The 21533-nt window shown below is 29.4% G+C and overlaps 2 protein-coding genes across 6 annotated transcripts in view; both read right to left on the reverse strand.

Moving 5' to 3' along the window:
• The window catches only part of LOC107452196 (adhesive plaque matrix protein 2), a gene marked incomplete in the record, with an annotated part of 49395 nt that extends 45016 nt beyond the window's left edge, over positions 1–4379 (reverse strand). For all 5 annotated transcript variants that reach the window (XR_011637837.1, XM_071185977.1, XM_071185976.1 and 2 more), the window contains 1 exon segment: positions 4211–4379. Coding sequence is in view for 4 of the 5 variants with exons in the window: in XM_071185977.1 (XP_071042078.1) it covers positions 4211–4286 (76 nt within the window).
• Positions 4380–19521: 15142 nt separating this feature from the next.
• LOC107443506 (zinc finger protein 888-like) lies at positions 19522–20994 on the reverse strand. The gene has a single exon (XM_016057402.4). It carries the CDS (start codon positions 20992–20994, stop codon positions 19522–19524), a length of 1473 nt encoding a protein of 490 aa, XP_015912888.1.
• Between the last annotated feature and the right edge of the window lie 539 nt (positions 20995–21533).

Consider the following 21533-nt stretch of genomic DNA (forward strand, 5'->3'; position numbering starts at 1 on the left):
CGTTTCAGAAATTTTCTCGAACAGATTCTCCGATTTAACTTTTTGAAACCACTCATTTTGGACGAAATTATTTACATTTGTGAATTTTGTGGCCAGAATTTTTTAATATGTAATAAAATGTTTTTAAAAATCTACTTCTTATTTTAATTCGTAATTCAATTCTTTTGTTTTGTACAACTTAATAAAAATCTGACAGTATTATTTAATGTTCCTTCAAACATAAAAGAGTCCTATATAAAATTTTGATAAAGTTGCGGCCCGCCATTTGACTGGTGTTTTTAATTGCGGCCCCCGGCCTCATGTGAGTTGGAAAACCCTGGTATAGATTATAGCTACTTCATTATGATTTAACACTTAACAAAATTTTAAGCAGTGTATTAATGATATTTTTTCCATCATAGAAATTTATTTATTCTACGGTTTTATAATTTTATAGTTTAGTTTAGTGCTTTCTACCATTGCTTTTCTGTACAGAATATACATTTTTGAATTCTTTAAGATAAAACTTGCATTTTTTTTTTAAAAAAAAGAATAAAACTTTCTGATACTTTGTCGTATCTGTTTAATGCTGAGAATAGATTATACATTTTAAAGGGCATACTTTTCTTTACTTTATCAGAATAACAGAGAAGAGTTTCGGAAAAGAGATAAGGAAAATCTCTTTTCTATTTAGAAAGTTGTATACAATGGTTATACACTACTTGAAAATTTCGCAAACGAAAACGAAAGCAGAAATTATTGATTAACATAAGATAGTGAATAGCAAGTCTTTGTTTAATTGAGCACAAAAGAACAAAATCATTTTAGTCAAATAGTTTTATTTACTTATTGAACAATTACGAATTTTGATTTCTTAGAAAAAAGATTTATATGATTTTTATATAATTGTTTTCCGATAATCATATAATATCTTTTTTGTTCTGATCGTCTTCTAAAAATTACTTAAAAATTATTCATTATCCCTTTGGAGCAGATGGGACACTGATATTCCTTTTATATATTTTTTCTGGCTCTCTTATTACAAATAAAAATATATTTTGTATTTTTAAATTATTAAAAAAACCAGTCTGACAGTTTTACCAAAATAATTTATTAGAGTATCGGAATTATATTTGCACCGAAATATAAAATCCGAAAAAAGTAGTTTGAAGAAAAAATTTCATTCAGATTCAAAATTTATCAATAAAAATGAAGAAATTTGATGAATTGCAATTTCGCTTTGATATAAATAACTACAAATAAGTGCAATTTAGAAAAATTATTACTTGAAAGTGACGCAGAAAAAGGACACCGGTGTTTAATGCTATATTTCATAATCATAAATTATTTAAATGCTAAATGTAACATGTTTCACGCATTTTCACCTAAATTAATACAAAATAATGAAAAAAGTATAAAAAGTGTGTTTACTAAAAATTCTGCGTCAAAGGGTTACCAATTTGTAATTCGATATTCTATATATTGTTCGACTTCTTTAATTTTTTTTTTCTTAGGCAGTCATGGCAATGTCCTAAAACATTAAATAGTGGTAGCAAATTTATACTAAAAGCTAACAAAACAACTAATACTTGACTTAAATTTTACTTTAAAACTAAATAATTCTATTAAATTCTTATCAAATAATTGCTTTGGTGAGAATCAGTAGTATTCTTTTATTGTAACTGAAATTTTAATAGGAATTTCAAAAACAAAATAGTAGCTGAAGTTTTTAATCTAAATTTTATTTTTAAAAAAATAGGAAACAAAATCTAAACTAAATCTGTTTTAATATAATAATACATTTTGAGATTTTTCAACGGAAAAGTTTTTAATTTTAAAGCAACAATCTATTTATTGAAAAAAAAATGAGTGCAGCAATTGTGGGGATTGATGAGCGAAGCGAGCTGGAGCTCTTTAGTATAAATATCAACTTTATTGAATAAAATTCATTTATATATTCATTTATTATTGAAAATATTCTATCGAAATAAAGGGACCCGTGGTGGCTCAGGAGGTAGAGCAATCGCCTTCCAATGAGCTGAACCGAATTCAAATCTCAGCGATGGCTGGAATTCGAATTCCTCACCCGGCTTTCACCGACCACAGTACTGACGTAAAATATCCTCAGTGGTAGACGGATCATGGGCTATAGTCCCTTTATCGTCAGGCTAACCAAGGAAGGTTTTCGTCTGCATGTAAAGCAAATGCGAGTAAGTTTCATCAAAAGTCCTCCAGGAAGGCAAATTTCTCCCAATACTTGATCTAGGAGTTCCCTTGTCTTCTGGATTAGGTTCAAAATTAGAAGAGTATAGAGTTGAACATTGATAATCGTAAACTCAAAATTGGGTCGGCTGTTCAACAACGGTTATAAAATAAAGGACACTTTTATGTGGGGCTCAGCACGAAATACTGCCTTAGACTATGGATTCTAAGGCTGCTATACCCTTTTCTTAACTTTTAGCCACAACTGATTTAATACTTTTAATTAACTTTTGTTGATCAGTTTTCAAAAATTAAGATGTGATCAAAATTGTTTAAAGGGCTATATAAGTGATGAATAATGGATGAATTAAGTAGTGAAATTAGTAGCAGGTTTATTTATTCTATAGATACATATTCTAAATCCTCAAGAAGAAGATTATCACAATCTGAATCATATGATTTTAATAATTAGCAAGACAGTTGGTCTAAAGGTGTCGTCTAATATAATTTACTTTCATATTTTTCATCATGTGAAATAACTATTAATTATAATTATTCATTAATATTATTGATAACATTCATGAATAACATTGTTTTCTGGACGTACTACATTGTTTTCTGGACCTCTCCAGATATGGCTGAGCCATCTTAATCTATTGCTTCGGATGACCTGCACTATCTGTGGCTGTCCGTAGAGTCTATATAATTCAAAGTTGTATCTGATTCGCCAACAGCCTCTTTCCTGAACTGAGCCAAAAATATTGCTAAGAATTTTCCTTTCAAAAACACTAAGAGTACGCTGAGTGTCTGCGTTTAGTGTCCATGTTTCACTTGCATAGAGCAATACAGATAGAATAAGAGTCTTATAAATTTTAATTTTAGTTTTTCGACTGATTAGGCTTGATCTTAATTGCTTTCTTAGTCCAAAAAAACACTTATTTGCCATTTTAATTCTGTTGTCTATTTCTGTTTTTATGCTGTTTTGGTCATTGATCATTGTTCCAAGGTATTTGAATTCATTAACCTTTTCAAAGGTATAACCATTTATAAATAAAGGATCATGATTTACAGTTGTGGCTGGAGATTCCATAAATTTAGTTTTATCCTCATTGATGGTAAGGCCCATATTTGTGACAGAAAATTATTAATTATTTCATATTATTATTTATTTCATATTATTAATAATTATTTCACATTATTAATAAATATTTCGCATTATTATAATTATTTATTTCATATAATTAATAATTACTTCATATGACAAAAAAATATTAATATTAATTTAATATTTATTTAATAATTATCGAAAAAAAATTCGAAATAAAAATTTGAGTTGATACTATTCTTAATATAGAGTTTTTCACATTACCTAAAGCAACACATTTTTAATGGCAATTCCTAAGCTTTGAACAATTTCGTCTGATACTCTAATGGTGCTGTTAATAAAATAAACAATTTTCGGGTAAATTAAACAAATTAAATTATTATTTTAGTTACAATCTTCCACAAAAAAGCATAAGCGTTGAAATTAGTAGATTAAAAAAATTAAAGAAAAAATCTCGCAGACAGAGAGGCGATCTATTAGAGCTATACTCCTGGGCCTCTAGCCCCCCCCCCACAATATTAACAATAATATTAATAACAATAATATTAATGACCAAAATAATAATAACAACAATAATTATAATAACAATTATAATAATAAGCGGCGGGTCTTCAAAATGCAAAAATTCTAGATGCCAAGATTATTAAAAAAAAAAAAAAATTATGGAATAGAAGGTTGAAAAAATTTAGTAATAATAATGATGGAATTGTATTACACTTTTATTATAATGAATCTAGCAGAGGTAAGATATTTTGTATTATAATATATGAATAATTTAAAAGAAAAAATTGGATTTAAAATTATTCAACAACCAGCTTAAGTTCAAAGGAATTAGAATAACAAGCATAATTGGAATATTACGTTGATAAACAAAACATTATCAGTTGTATAGGGTAAAAAAAATATGAAATTGTTCTAATTTACCTTCAAATACTACATGCGATGACGTTGAAGATACAGCTTCGAACAATAACAAATAAATTAGGTTGGCGAAATTCATGTTTGATTTGAGTTGACAAAAGAAAATAGTATACTAGCGAAACTTTGTAAACGAAACGTTATATACAAGTTTACTCATTTTTCATTGACTGAAGAATAATAAGTCGAAGGGAAAATTCCCTGAATTTTAACATTGAAAAAAAGAATTGAAGATGATAAGAATTATCTCGTAAAATAATCAGCGCTCCTTTCGAGAGCAGTCTGTCAATTTAATAATGTGATTGTTTAGATACCAAACGCTAAGTAAATATTGAAAGACATTAGGGCGGGTGATCTATCATAAGTAGCACCTGGTTTAAAATTGGAATAAAAGGGGGAAGGAAATTCGGTTTCCAAAAGGGCAAGTCAGGTAGTTTTATATATTACCCAGCAAAATATGGATTAGATGAAATTTTAGAATAATAATGAAAAATTCATTATTTACATACTGTACGTCTATAGATTTAAAGGGGTTAGCCGCATTTTCAAGCGAACAATTTTTTAGAGTATTTTTAGTGAACCTCACAATTTTCATGCAAACCATAATATGTTTCTAAGTATTGTGCTTTTAGATTTTATTTAGCAAAGATATTAGTAAAATACCTATTTGGAAACAACACTATAAGTAGCAGTTTAATGTAAAAGTGTCTTCTTAAGATATTGATTTGTCACTAAATTGCCCCCAAGAACTTCATTTTTTAAAATTTGCATTAATTTTTGTTAAAAAAATGACCAAACTTGAATTTTATAAAGTTGGACTTTTTTTCTCGATTGATTATACAAAGATAATTATTTTAAACGTTGGGAGATGATAGCAAACGATGAAATGAAATTTGACACTATTTTATAATTTTTCATGGACGAAAAACAAAAACACTGAAAATACAGCTAATCAAAATCTCCCATTTAAACCATATGATTTAACAACGGAAAAAAAGAATTATTTCTCTCAGATGAATCTGTCAGTGGCACAGCTATCAGGGAGAAAGGAGGCATGTTTATCATTTGGATTACGGACAGTGGTAAACTGCGCTCAGTAATTACTTCAATTAAATCCCCCATTCCTAACAGTTTGGCGAATTGCGCTTCTAGTAGCCATGCGACAACCATCTATCCTCTTCTAAACGGCATGTGAGGGTGCAATTTATAATAATCAAGCATTATCTTGGCGATACGTTTCTACATGCCCAACAATAATATATCAAAATACATTATGCCAGGATTAAGTTTGAAATATTGGAGTTAGATTAGTTTTACAATTAGAATACATTTGCAGGTAGAATTGCATTTATATATTATGCATGTGTTTGGCACTTAAAAAATCAGTGTTGGGTATACCGAACAAATGTAAACGGGGTGTGGCTCTTAAATTTAAAAAAAAAAAAAAAAAAAAAAAGACACAGGGTATCCTGGAAAATAAAACTTAATCTTAAAAGAATAAAAAAGCATCAGTGTAGGGATACCGGACAGTGGCATTTGGTCACACTAAAAATTTGACCACGGAGTTTTCATACTAATCAAGAATTTGAAAGCCCCTTGTCATCTTAAAAATTAAAGAAAAAATATATATGATTTAAACATAGTTTTTATTTTAAAACTACAGATGTAAAAAACAATTTACTATGAATAAAAAGTTACTATTAATTATTAATTGTGTAATTGACGAAAAAAAATGGAAGTACGCTTATATGTCGTATCCTCTGCACTAACCCTTGCTTCTGGTAAACATTGTTGGTGTGACCGCGATCTTATCAGAAAATGTTTTATTGCATGATCGAACAACGAATAATGGTCACAAATGTAGCTTTTAGCACAATTTACTAACCTTTCTTAAGAGAGGATAAGTTGTTAGAAACGCTATCACCGTATTTTACAAACTTCTGTTATCTTCATAAAGACTAATAAAAAACTGAAATCGTAACATAGAAGTTAACACATTTAAGAAACATGGCTTGTAAGTCTGATACTTCTAATTCATTTTTTAATTTAATATTTGGTAAATTGTGTGTTAATAAGTTACCCACAGGGAATCATTAAATAAGCTAAATTAAAACATAATAAAATACAATTCTTACTTATTCATTTTCTCAATTCATTAGCAGGGGCGGTGCGAACTTATATTTTTGGGAACAGGAAATTCTCTTTTTGCCGAATGAAATTTCGAATTTGAACGTATCATAAATAACAACGTAATTCATTAGCAATAAAAAAATATTTTATTGCTAATGCTTTCACACAATATGTTAATTTTTTCCACTAATATGTTACAAATTAAACGACTTTAAACTTAATTATCCTACTCAATGATTGTACATTGAATAAGGAAATGAACTGCTGTGAAGAACTAGGTTTCGATTCCCAGCGGTGGCTTGAAGCCCACTCAGCATCAGACCGACGGGTACTAATTTGTCTGGAGAGTAACGGCTGCATGTACGCAATCAGCAATTGCTACATTCGACGCTCAGGGAGCAAACCTCAGATCAGAAAGATCCTGAGTTCAAATCCCGGACAAGCCATGGATGCAGGGCTGCTTTGGGTCGATTTTCATGTGTAAGCAAAAATATATTTGGCACCTCCCTGCAGTAAGGATAATAGTAATATATATATACGAAGTAAAATGATTTTTATTCATTATTTTAAAAAAAAGTAAATGTCTACAAATTTTATTTATGTATGTCTACAAATTTCATTTATTTTTATTACAAATGCCGTACAAACTACTTATATAATGAACTTTTATTTAAATTCGATAGAACAAAAAAAAATTTCTATCCTAAGCGATTTCAGAAGAGCAATCAAAATATTAGATATCTATATTATATTTACATTTTTATCTACTTTTGATTTATGCGAGGTATTCTCAAATGAAAAAAAAATTGTTTGCTTACAATTATAAATCTTATCTTTTTACACTTTAAAATTATTTTATTTGATAATGATTAAAAAAATGATAATAAGGTATAATATTTTGTTTTGCTTTATGTTTAAACATGCCAAAATACGAAACAAGAACGAAATATTACATAAGATTCGGCGACAAGTTAATTTTATATATAAGTCTATTTGTCGACAGGGCTGCTTCGTCAACGGACCACTTCATCGGTAGGGTTAAGGCTCCTATAGTATCAGAGCTGACCTATCAAGCAATATTGGAGCAAACAAGTTCGCAAGTTAACGTTATGTTAATATTAGTTATGTTATTACAGAGATGCCAACTGCGCCGTACACGCCAAAATAATTTAAAAAACTCTAAATATCTACGTAGTAAATTTTGCAAATAGTTGACAATATTTGCTTGCTTTTTAAAATGTAAAGCATGTAATAAGTACTATAAAGTGGTGAATTATATAAGCGTACGCATTGTTTAAAGATAGTGATGGATTAAAATCTACTAAATCGAACTTATTAAACCAAGAATTACAATTAATAAACTACCACTTGAAAATATTTATTCGCTGTGCCTATGTTAGCTCTTTGCTCCAACGATAAATGAGAAGTCGGCCTGTCTAATTCAGGGGCTCTAGGTAGGGTTGTTTCGTCGACAGGGTCGTTTCATCTACTGGGTCATTTCGTTGACAGGGTCGTTTCATCTACTGGGTCATTTCGTCGACAGGTTAATTTTATCGACAAGTCTATTTGTCGGCAGGGCTGCTTCATCGATTGGGTCATTTCATTGACAGGTTAATTTTATCGACTAGTCTATTTATCGACAGGGCTGTTTCATCGGTGGGGTTGTTTCGTCGACAGTGACATTTCATTAACTAGTCATTTCGTCGATAGGGTTATTTAATTGTCACTCGCAATTCTGAAACTATTTTTATGGTTTGTTAGGTTGCGGATTACGTCATTTCTCTTTCTTCATAATTTAGAAAATTTTTGAAACTTAGTCTAAAGCGAAATTATTATCCTATGTTGCAACTGTCAGAAAAGAAGCATTATTTTTTAAAATTTTAAATTGCTTACTTCTTTTGCTTTACATCACGTTACAGAAATGAAATACTTGCACATTTGGTATTTAAGCCGTTAAAGCATATTTATTTCTGAGTTTGATTGTTTCGATTTCATTTTATAATAGATTTTTATAGATTAGTTTGGTAAAGGTACTTGCAGTAACTACTTTGAATGATTCTTTATATAGAAACTAAAGTAAGATGTAAACAAGGGTAAAAATATACTGAATTAATAAATCAATGAAATCAATCCGATATTGTTGGATACAGAAATACTTTTAGAACTGAAAATTGTATTTTTAATTCTTTTTTTTAATAAACTGACAATTAGGCGAGGAACGTATAACGGAGACCCAAATTTTAATAAAGCAATACTCATTTATGAACAAGGATTATCCTCAGATGATAACTAAGCATAATGAATCCTTTTGTCAACAGGGTAATTTTGCGAAATTTTTTTTTAGTGTACTAGCTAGTTTTCGCAATTCGTTTATTTCGTCGACTATGTCATTTTTTGGTTCGTTTCATCAAATACGGTTGAAGAAAAGAGAAAGGAAAGGAACGAAATGTATAAAAAAAAATATTGAACGAAGCATTGAATCGGGCTAAACAAAAAACAAGTGATTACATTTACTGATTAGTAAAAATAAAAGTTTGCAAAATCTTGAATTTGTTGCAGAGAGCAAGCAATTATTTATTTTCGATAACATATCAGCGACGACTTGTTAATACAAAAATTAGTACCGGGGTACATAACTTTATTTTATTTATAATATTATCAAATTTTTTTTTAGAATTTCGATCTCTTGGTTTATGTAACAGGTATACAAGTTGCAAATGTGAAAGAAACTAAAACATTAATAAATTCATGATCTTATATATTTTTATATGTGAATAATACTTCTTATTTTTTAAGTATCTAATTAAATGCGATTTTTGTTATCAGCTTGAAATTACTTTGACGTAGTTAACACTAGATTGCCTAAGGAAGTCATTTTGACTGCTTTTAATTTCAATTAGAAAAACAATGTATATAATGACACAATTTCTTAGAATTTTGTTCAACATATAATTTTTTTATTGTTAATATTTACTAATAACGTGTTATATAATTGTAAATAATCTAAAAAATATTAAAAATTAATTTTAAACAAATTTCTATCCACATTATTTATTCTTTTACAATCCAGTCATTTTGACTGCTTTTGGGCAATGCAGGTATATCATATAGTTTCAGTCTTTCTAGTGTTAAGATAGTGGAGCGATATATTATAAAATTTTATTATAATTTTTCACAAAAACAATAAATTCCTTATTTTTGTGATTACATGATATGAACATAATTTCGAGTTATTGGGTTACTTTATATTCTATCTCCGAAAGTTATGCTGAAGTGACGACGGAGTTAAAAGGATATATGTCTTCCTATTTGAAAAAGTTTGGTGTTGTTTTGATGTTTTTTTATGCTGAATCGAATGATATGAATAGAATTAATATTGTTTTCATAGAACTAATAGTTAAGAAGTAATGAGGGTTTCATGTACACTGTTAGAATTACACTAAAATTATGGTAAAATAGCCGGCAGCAGTTACACCATCCATTTAACCGTTATGCTTACAGTAAAGAACATTTTTTGCCAATAAGGTTTTGACAGTTGTTAAAAATAAATTTAAGTAGAATTTAAGAAATTTAAAAATGTATATTAATATATTTTATATATTTATATATTGTATATTTAGATTAATTATCTCATTTTTCGTTAACTAAACAATTATAAAATTCAAATATATATATTATAATTTTTATACTTTCTACATTTTACTTTTGAGTCTCTTGGCTTATTTATGCAGCAAAGTGGAGATAAATTTTGCTTTTAGTGGTGAGAAAACACTTGAAAAGGCTATTGTTTTCTAATACAGAGAACCATTTAAAATTTAAGTAACTCAAACTAGTCGAAATTTTAATTGTAATGTTTTTCTTTACTTTTTATAAAGGTTTTTTTTTCCTTTTGTTTTTCCTTATTTTACTGTCTGAATTCAAATATTGATTGCTGTTAAGTAAGAATACGTGTCAAGTGCAGATATCTATCAATTACATATGTTTATCTATTATACATCTTTCTATCATATTGAAAATTTATTACTCATCGAAAAATAAAATTTGCTGAAAAAGCAAGCACAAACGTGATAGCAAGCTTATAATGACTTTACACCAGCTTTTTTGAACCCTTTTTTTTATTATTATTTAAACGACTTAAAACTTCTCTTTCACCATAAAGTATAGCATGAGGCTTACAGTTGTAAGTGGAAAACAAAAAGAAGAAAAATTTACAAATTTACATTTTTGAACCTTTGTAGTCTGATTCTTTATATAATGATTCTTTCCTTTATTAAGAACAAAAAAGAGAAATGGGTATTCTGAAAGCAATACAGTAAAAAAATTCCTAAAAAATAGAAAGAGATTTAAACAAAATAGTTAAAATCGGCTTTTGTTCAACTATTTCTACAGTAGTAATGTCGCATTAAATAGTGGCACACGAATTACCATAAATTTGTCGTAGCGTAATTTCTTTTTGTATCTTTTGTGTTATTTACATTTCGTATTATCTCTAAATCAACAGATAAAAGCGCTGTATGGTAACCTTGCCGAAATGATGTAGAAACAACTCATGAAAAAAATAAATCAATAAAAGAAAATAGAAAAATAATCTCTCCACGTGCTAGGTTATATTAAGAAGTTAGTGTCGCCATGAGAGCTGGAAAATTATTGCTTGCCAATGATGCTTCATTTTAATTTGTTTATTTTTATTTAGGTAAAAAAAAAAAGAAGAAAAAGAAAAGAGAGAGAGAACAGAGGGAAAAAACTGAAATCCTTTGACGCTTTCATTTTTTTTAAATTAAAAAAAAAAATTCAACACAGTATATTTAAATTTACAACCAAAAAAAAAAAAAAAAAAAAAAAAAAAAAAAAANAATAACAAATATGAAACCGATGTTTCTTTTTGAATTGGCTTACGAAATTTTGAAATTAAGTTATTTGAAACAATAGTTTAAAATTTATTCACAGTTTACCATAATATTTACTTTATTTATGTACGTACTGCTATTTAAGGTTTTTAAGTATTTTCATTGATGTGGGAGCTATGATTTTGCTAAAGAGTAATGAAGAAAAGTTAAAATGTATTTACTACGAAGAATAGAGTCCCCCCCCCCAAAATGGTCGTCTCTTTAGTATATTTTAATGACTTTTAATTCATGATATTTTATTTAATTTGATTCTAAACATAGTTTGATTGCTAATATCTGACTAGATCCGCAATAGGTTGTTGACAACGGTCAAGAAATCATGCTTAAGTAATTATTTGAGGATAATCCTTGCGTATTGCTCGATTGCAATTTAGATATTAAAAAAGCAAATGTTGGTGCCTCAACCGATCACTCTTAAACTCTATCCAACTAACTATCAATTTATGTAAAAAAAGGGAAATTAAAAAACAATTTTCAGCTCTAAAATTACTTCAATCTCAATTAATACAGGATTCAATGTTTCTTTGAAAAGAAAAATGACCGAGAAATGAAAAATTCAGCCTTTTTTCTCCGAGTACTTTCTTTTACTTTCTATATCAAGAGTCATTAAAAGTAATTATAGTAATTGCTTTGTGGTGTTAATCTACAATATATAATCTTCAAAACTTAAACAATCTTGGAAACAAATACGAATAAAATACCACTAAAATGCCAATTGAACTAAGGCTCAGTTTTTGCAACCTAACATAGTACAACAAAAACAGTAATCCATTTCAAATTAAAAAATACATAGTTTCTGACAATTACAACATAGGGCACAAAGTTTACTTTAAGCTAAATTTAAAAAATTTAGACTCGCAAAAATTTACTAAATCACGAAGAAATGCAGATGACGTAAAGACTTTGTCGGAGAAAATACCCAGTCGACGAAACAACCCTATTGACGAAATAGTATTGTTGACGAAACAGCCTTACGATGAAATGACTCTGTCAATTAAATGATCGGTAGAAGTGGTGCCGAGGAAATGACTAGTCGATGTAGTGATTGTCGACGAAACGACTTTGTCGAAAAAAATACCCCGTCGACGAAACGACTTTGTCGAAAAAATACCACGTCGACGAAACGACCCTGTCGACGAAATGGCCTAGTCGCTGAAATGATCTGTCGCTGAAGTGATTGTCACAGAAAAGAATGCGACCCCTCAGAACTATCTGTCCTTACTGTGGGAGCAACGTTGACCCACCTAATATGGTGCCCCTGAAAGAGTGGTCAATAAATCTGCCCTACTGATACCTGAATGGCGAATGTCAATCGGGTTGGCATTGAAAAGAGATTATAATCTTTAACCTCCATGGACAATGGGCTCTTGTGGGAATGCTTTAATTTTATTTGAATCGAAATAAATAAATAATGAATCATTTGATAAATATGTATAATAAAAGAAAGAAAATAATTTGCAGCTAACATTAAGATATAATTTTTCTCTATCCCACGAAACGAATAATAAATAATTTAGTAATCGGCAAATTTCGTCAAATATCTGATAGAAATGAATCGTGCTTTAAAATGAAAATATAGTTTTAGCGGTTAAAAATTTTAGAAAAATTTATTGAACTTATTAAAAATTCATTTATGTGTTGAGTTTCAAAAGTAAAAAAAAAAAAAAAAAAAAAAAAAAAAAAAAAAAAAAAAAAAAAAAAAAANAAAAAAAAAAAAAAAAAAAAAAAAAAAAAGTAGATACAGATATAGAAAATGTTACTTTGTGCCTATTTTTTTTTTCCAGTCATTAAATAAAATAAAACCAGCATACAAACAGATGAAATAAAAATTATTATTTTAAAATTACTAATCGCTCCCAATCCCGGAAATTCTGATGCAGTTCCTTACGAGCAATCTTCTCATTCTTTTTCCAAGTTTTATTTAATACTCCTATTTTTATGCCTTGATATTTTTTTAATAGTTTATTTTAATTACATTAAAGGTTATACCCTCTTCTATTTATCGCTCACCAATCCACGGAGCTTCACATTTTCATTACTTCAAATAAATTAAACATCAAATTAACACGCGTTGTTTATAATTTAATATGTTTTCTAATTAAATTAAGAGAAAATGACTTATCATAAATATGCCGAATGGACAAAATATGTGCTGAATAGTGATAATGTTTGTGAGGTCAAGGCGACTCTGTTCATTAATATTTTTAAAAAAAATTTCTTTCTTCATATTTATTTGGAAAACATTTTTTATTTTTTTTGTTTCAATAATTTTTTTTAAAGATTTTTTTTACCATAGTTAGTGTTTTGATCAGAGTAATTCCATAGAAAGTAAAACATAGTGGATGAATTTTTTTATCCATATTAAATTGACGCATCCTATATTTTTTTTAATTACAAGTACAAAGAAGACTAAATTGGAGGAATTTTTCATATTTCTCGGTATTTATTATTTTTTTGGTAAATATAAAGAATATTTGTTTTATTCAAAAATTTTTAGTAAATTTCCAAATACCAATTCACTTAGTAACTTTGTTTGCTTTTTATAATTTTTTTACAAAAATTTTAAATTTCCTTATTTAGTTACAAATATTTTTTTAAAAAAATGATAAAAAGTACTTACACTGTGAAAAAAAAGGTCAATTAAATTGTTCTCCGAGTTGTAACAAAAGTAATGAAAACTTATAAAAATTTATCCTAAATCAGCAATATTTTTTTAAAATCAAAAATATCCATATGGATGTGCTTCTTACCTGTATTTACACAATATTCAATTTATTTATACAATATCTATTGAAACTAATCCTTACAATTTATTTGCAGTAACCAAAAATTTATGAATTTCGATTCAAATTTCTAAATACCAATTCATTTAGTAATTTTGTTAGGAGTATAATTTTTACATAATTTTTAAATTTCCTTTTTTAGTTACAAATATTAAAAAAAAATTATTAAGAAGTACTAACTCCTGTGATAAAAAAAAAGTTAATTAAACTGTTCTCTGAAATGTAACAAGAGTAACGAAAACCTATTATCCTAGATAAGCAATATTTTTTTTAAAACAAATATTCAGTGTATTTATACAATATCTATTGAAACTAATCCATACAATTTATCTGCAGTTATTTTAAATTAAATTTTGTAACAAAAATAACTACAAACTTTTTTGTTTATTGAATTATTTTGACACTTTAACTAACAGGCAATAACAACAAAAAGATTGAAAGTTTTATTGAAATAGCTAAACTCAAACTCAGTAAATCTACATCTCATCAAATTAACAAAATTTATAGACCAGAACAAAACAGGATCCTGCAGATAATAATTTTATAGAAATACTCTTCGCTAAAAGCAAATGTAAAAGCACCAAACTACTTAATTTGGTAAGTACAGTCAACAAAAACAAAACTTTACACCCAAACTATTTTTTGATATTGTGATTGTTTTTGGCATAGTAATTGTATCTTCACACACTTAAACTCAATCTTAATGATATAAAGGGGTGTCCCCAAACATTCCAATTACTTAGTGCAGTCACTATTTTAATTAACTAAATCAGACACAGAGTTATTTTTCTCTGAGTTAACATACTTTTTCTTCAACAGATTTAGATTCTTGATCCTTAAAATATAAAGGGTAGTCGCACTGTGGAAAATATGGCTTCAATAGTTTTTCAGGAGAGTAAATGAAAATTTGGGCCCCTTAATGTTAATTTTTCTTTTTGCGTAACTCCCCATATCTCGAGATGTTTCTAAGCTAATCGAAAAATTTTTGTATACAATTGTCGAATTTAATTTTCAAAGCAAAAAATAATCTTTAATGGTTACTTACAGTTATTTTATTTAAAAATAGCTGAAAAAAGTTTAATTGTGAAGAATACAAATTTTTATATTGTTTTAAAAAATGTAATTTTATATCACAAAATACAAAAGTTGAATGAAGTTGCTAGAATAGTTCACGAAAAAACAAATTTTAAACATGCGAATTTTTTATAATTTGAAAACTGTGTAAATGCAATGATTTCAGAAAACATACTGAAAATGGTCTTAAAATCTAGACGAAATAAACTACTGTTTGTGAAAATTGCAACACCATGAAGGAATCGTCATAATTGAATGAAATTTACTACAGGGTTGAGTGGTAGTGGTAAAAATAAATTATTAAACTTTTAAAGCAAACAAACAATAACAAGAGATCGAAATCAGTATTTTGTGTAGCTACCACGCACCGCAATAAGCGCTGTTACACGACGTGGTAAGGAGTCAGGTAAATTTTGAATGTCTGTCTGAGGAAGAACTTTCCGTATAGTTAGTATGCGTACCCAAAGTTCGTCTGTAGAAGCAACAGGACGAGGATCACGAGCGAGACACCGACCAACGAAATGACACACATGTTCAATTGGTGACGTATCTGGGGAATACGCAGGCCAAGGAAGAAGCTGTACCTGCCGCAATGCAAGGAAGGATTGAACAGTCCTAGCAATATGAGGGCGGGCATTGTCTTGTTGAAATTCAGTCCCTGGCAAGGCTTGAACGAAGGGAACAGATTGGGGCTGTAAAACTTCACTGATCTACCGGTTGTTGTTCAGATTACCCACAATTCGTAGCAATTGAGATCGTCCATGATATGCTATGGCACCCCAGACCATAACTCAGGGTGTTTGTCCACTGTGGCTTTCGATAATGCACTCCGAAAGATGGCGTTCGCAGGCATAGCGTCTGACACGAATGCGGCCATTATGGTACCACAAATTAAAGCGGGATTCGTCAGAAAACACGATATGCTGCCAATCAGCACGCCAGTCCTTATGCTGATTGGCCCATTGTAGCCGCAAGCGGCTATGGTTTAGCGTGAGGGTGATCCTGTATAAAGGAGTCCTTGCGCGAAGTCCACGCTGCAGTTGACGTCTACGAATTGATGAAGCACACAATGAAACACCTGTAGCTATGGACCACTGTGCTGCCAGTTGTCTAGAGGGAGCCGTACGGTCTGTCAGCGCCATGCGGACCAGGTGTCTATCATCGCGAGCTGACGTGACATTTCGGGGTCCACTCCCGGATTTCCGAGTTGTCTGACACTCGTCCGTCCACTGCTTCCAAACACGCATCACTGTGCTGCTGTTACGCTGCACACGAGCGGCTACTGCACGATAAGACAATCCAGCTTCACGAAGGCCGATGATTCTCCCCCTTTCAAACTCCGTAAGTTGTTGAAATCTCGCTCTCTTTCGTCGAAGAGGCATAAGTAACGTCTGAGCTAACGTTTACCACTAGCAGATAACCACCGATAACCATACACGCCTCGCTACAGCCGTCTATTTATTCGGATCCATCCGCCGTTCAGAGGGCGCTGCTCAGCATACGCATGCGCTACGGGTCTGAAATTCTAATCATTTGCATATTATGCTCTACTTTGCATTTCCTGAAAATTTCAGCTCACTCGCGTAAGTCCTTCATGGTGTTGCAATTTTCACAAACATGAGTTTATTTTACAAAAAGATGAAATTGCAAAAAAAAATTCAGTTTTCAATCTGTTATTAATTCTAAAAAACATTTTTGCTTTAAAGAAACTAAATAAATATACTAATATAAACTTATTTACTCTCATAATGTCCTTTGCAAATTTCTTATCAAATTTTCTAAAAGAAATGTAACAACCAGGAATTTTTTTCATAATAAATAATATGTTTGTATTTAAAACTTTTTTATAGCTATTATTTAATAATTTGACCTTCCTTTAAAATAAGAAGATTTTATTACATGGTTTAGAACAGCAATACCCAAATGGCGTTCTGCAGAACCCTAGCATTTGGTGGAAAAGTCACATGGATTACTAGACTTAGCACCTTTTTTTAACTAGTTATGATATCCGAAACATGTAATTAAATTTATTATCCGTTAATTATTTAATTAAAATGTTTGTGAAGAAAAGAGATTCAAAACAATGTCTTTTCTGGTAAAAATATTTTGAATGAATTATGAAAAGGATATTTATTTATGAAATTTTGCATAAGCATTTCACACCGTATAAAAATAACCAAATTCAATAATAAAGAAATACATACATTTCTCAGATAACCATTCGCAACATTTATTTTTGCACATTTTAGTTTTCCTTTTAATGGAAACTGCATTTTAGTTCATTTATTTTCTGTTTATTTATGTACTAAAATAAAATTAAAAAACATCTATGTAACAAAAGTAACCATAGTTAAGTAAATGCAAGTAACAAAAGTAACCATGGAATTGCCCCTCGGCTCCCACTTACCTTTGACAAACAATTTATTTATAAACATTGCAACAGTTATAAAAACATTTCCAAATTTAATTAAATCTGACACGGTAAAGTTTAATTAACTATAAATTGAAAAAAAAACTTCTCCAAGAGGATAATGTATTGTTTTGTTTTCTTTGCAGAAAGTAGTAGTAAAAAAAGGAACATCCATTTGACCTTAGATACATTCTACTTATTTTGATGATAAGATTTACTAATTCAATTTCTAAGGAAGGTAGCTAAATAATAATAATACAAAAAAAAGATGCAAATAATTAAAACAAAAGACTAAAAGCTATATGACAAATCAAATGCAAAAAAAAACAAGGTCTAATAGAATAGAATGCAAAAATTAAGCATACTAACCATTTATTCTAAAACTGAAAGTTAAAAAAAAAATTCTAAAATCTTGCTTTATGTATAATTTTTTTGTTCTAAAAGTATTTTTATGGGTAATTATTTCCTTTAAAAATATTATTTACCATGTTAAGGCAATTTTGAAAGAAAAAATACTGTATTCCTATTTGTAATAACTACTGTGTATAATATTTGTTTCTTAAAGGTTATAGTTATTTGCTTGGTTACAAATGTTCTTCATTTTGAAATCAGACCTACAGTAGTGATATCATATTCTATACAATAAAAATCTCTTTATAAACTCATAAAACTTATTTTTAACTCTCTCTCTCTCTTAGAACAAAATTATTACATTTTTCTACTTTTACACAGACAGTAATCACCAATTTTTTTTTACTGGCCATTCGCGATCGCAACACTCGAATACGCCATCTGGGGAGAGACCGGTTTCATGCCTTTAGCCCTTCTCCCTTCCCTCTCCTCCTCTTTTCAGTTGTATAGGAATGTACTACGATATTTTCCCTTTTCTTAATATTTTTCCTTTTTATTTAATCAAAATATTTTTTAAAATTTCCATGATACTTTTCTTTAGAACTAAGTTTAATGCAGTTTTCAGTTTCATATAGTGTTTCAAGTTGAAAGATTTTAATCTATATGAAAATCAAGAGAGAAACTAACGTACTTCCTTCCTCTATGACTTTCCACACGCTAATGAAGAAAGCATGTGAAGTGTTGCCATAGGAAAAGAGTTCTGCTCAGCGCCACCTGCAGCCCATTTTGATCGCCAATTGATCACCACATAAATTGCATACTTATAGTGAAACCCATTAATAATGAAACTCTTGTATTCTGTTATAAGCTCTACTGGAGTTATAGGAGAAATGCAGCTGTAACAGATGCAGATATGACTCTCTAAACAGATATCAGTAAAATATATGAATTCTACGTCTTATCTAAGACTATCTGTTAAATAAACCTATTTACAAAAAACTGTATTGTTGCTTTAAAATCATCTTCTAAAATGTAATAAATAAATTATTAGGTAAAAATCAGATAACTTTTTAAAAATCATACATGATTTCTAAAAAGTTATCTGATTTTTACCTAATAATTTATTTCTTAACCCCTTAACGATCAGTTAATTTTCAAGAAAACATAAAAGTGCCTATTTTTGTTATACACATATTTGATTAGTGCTGACATCTAGTTTAAAATAAACTAACTATCTACAATTACCTTAAAGATATCCTTGTACTGCCATCTGGTGTCTAAAATGAGAAATAAAATGTTTCCCAGCAAAAGAAAGGAATTAGTTTTATTCGTATTGGCGTGTTACTACTAATACTTCAGCCCGGAAATATCGCGGAAGCGAGAGATAGAGGGCGAAACCTTACTCCGTCATTTTCACAGGAGCGAGAAGGAAGGGTAAAAGAATAAAATTTTTAACATCCTTAAATTAATAGGACAATTTATTAATAAGACAAAAAATTTTTTTGTTTTATCTATTTATTTCTGATTAAAATAAAATCTTTCAACATGAAAAACAATTACATATCTTTTTTAACAGGTTCAAAACAAAGTTATGATTAAATATTTACAAAAAATAACTTTTAAATTAATTACAATCATATTTGCTACACATTTATCATTTTATTATTCCACATTATCGGTATATATCACTTCCACATCGCCATCTAATATTAATTCTATATTATCCCCTTCAGGCGCTTCAACAACCACGTAATTGTCCACAATGTCAACAACATTTGCTACATCAATGAAATTCTCTCTATCAAGAGGCTCACGATTTAACCTCGCTTTATGCTTTTCTAGATGACCTTTGAGACGAAACCTAGAAGGAAAATCATCACCACAAATCTCACACACAAAAGGACGCTCATTATTGTGCCACATAAGATGTCGCTTTAAGTGGCTGCTGTATGTAAATCCCCGATTACAAATTTTGCATTTAAAAGGACGGTCATTTGTATGCACTAATGTGTGAAGGTTGAGCTTGGTCTTTGTGTTGAAAACTTTACCGCATATGTCACAAGCACTTTGTTGGCCTGGCATATGCTCCAAACCATGCCGTTTCAAATTTCTTTTGCTCGTGAAACCCCGATCACAAATAAGGCATATAAATGGCTTCTCTCCTGTATGATTCACATAATGTAATTCTAAACTAGGCTTAGAGGTGAATGATCTTGGGCATATTTCACAATTATACGGTTTAATTTTTTCATGACTTAGATAATGTTTATTGAGTGTAATTTTTTGTGTGAATCCTTTATGACAAATCTCACACTGAAAAGGTTTCTTATCTCCGTGCACTAAAACATGTCGATTTAAGCTGCTTTTTAGCCTAAATGTTTTATCACAAATTGCACACTGATAAGGTTTCACAGTATGCTGTTTATTATGTTCAGCTAATTCACATTTTGTTTTAAACACTGAATGACACATATTACATTCCAACTCTTTTGTTTCACTTATATGAATTTGTGTATGTGCATCAAATTCTGATTTTTCAGTAAATGTTTCATCGCATGTGATGCAATCATATTCTTCTTGTATGCAATGTTGAGCATAATGATCTGCAAAATCTGCTGCTTGGACGAAAGTTTCATCACATATTGAACATTTATGAATACTAGTTTGAGGATGGCATCCATAATGAACACTTAAACTACTCTTAGAAGTAAATTGCTTTCTACATACATCACAAACATAACATTCTTTTCCACTATCTGTAGTTTCAGCATTTCGTATTTTAACGATATGTCCAGAACTTTCTACAAAATTTGTGAAACGTGACATGCTTTTATCAGCAAGGTCATAAGATTTAGTATTATTTCTAGAAATGCTTTGAATTGGTGTCAAGATACGCTCCATGTTTAAATCGTCATCATTAGAGTTCATTTCATCCAAAACAGTTGCGTGATCAATTTGTTGGTGTACAATGTGGTCATTGCTATTGCCTGATTCACTATCAGCAGATGAATTTTCATAAGAACTTTTGGAGCTTGTTGGATAACTTACTGAATAAACGTTTTTTACACGGATGAAGTCGAAGCAGTTCAAATCACTCTCCATTTTTATAGAGATATTTGAATCTTCTTCATCCATGCTTTTAAGTGTAATATAGTATACAATACGCAATTAAAAATTTCGAAAATAAGAAAATTAAACGTAAATAAATCCGTTAATGAAATTTTCATTAAATGTGTTGTGATTGTTTATCACTGTGAAAAGATTATGATGCTTACAGAATTCAGCATATAGCTCACTTAATCCAATTATATCCAATTATAATCCAATTATTACCTCACAAATTCCAGCGGAGAGAAAGTGAAATGCTACTTTATCTGTTGGCAATATCAAAAAGGTTACCTTTCTTTAAACAGTTTGGCGACATTTATAATAGGCACTTGCCAACTGGCCAAATAGTGAATAATAAAGTAATGAAGTGATAATCTATGTATGTATTATTTAAGAATAAAATTTTCAAACGAAGAACATTTTATTTTGGAGTTCTTCGGATTTATGAAGGAGGTAAATGTTATGATTTTTATAATAAGAAATTTAATTGTAAATAATTGTTGTTTTTTTTCTAATTTCAGGAAAGTCTAAAAAAATGATTTTCTACGTCTGATTAAGAATTTAGA

The sequence above is a fragment of the Parasteatoda tepidariorum genome, chromosome 9, assembly GCF_043381705.1.
Source record: "Parasteatoda tepidariorum isolate YZ-2023 chromosome 9, CAS_Ptep_4.0, whole genome shotgun sequence".
NCBI classification, from domain to species: domain Eukaryota; kingdom Metazoa; phylum Arthropoda; class Arachnida; order Araneae; family Theridiidae; genus Parasteatoda; species Parasteatoda tepidariorum.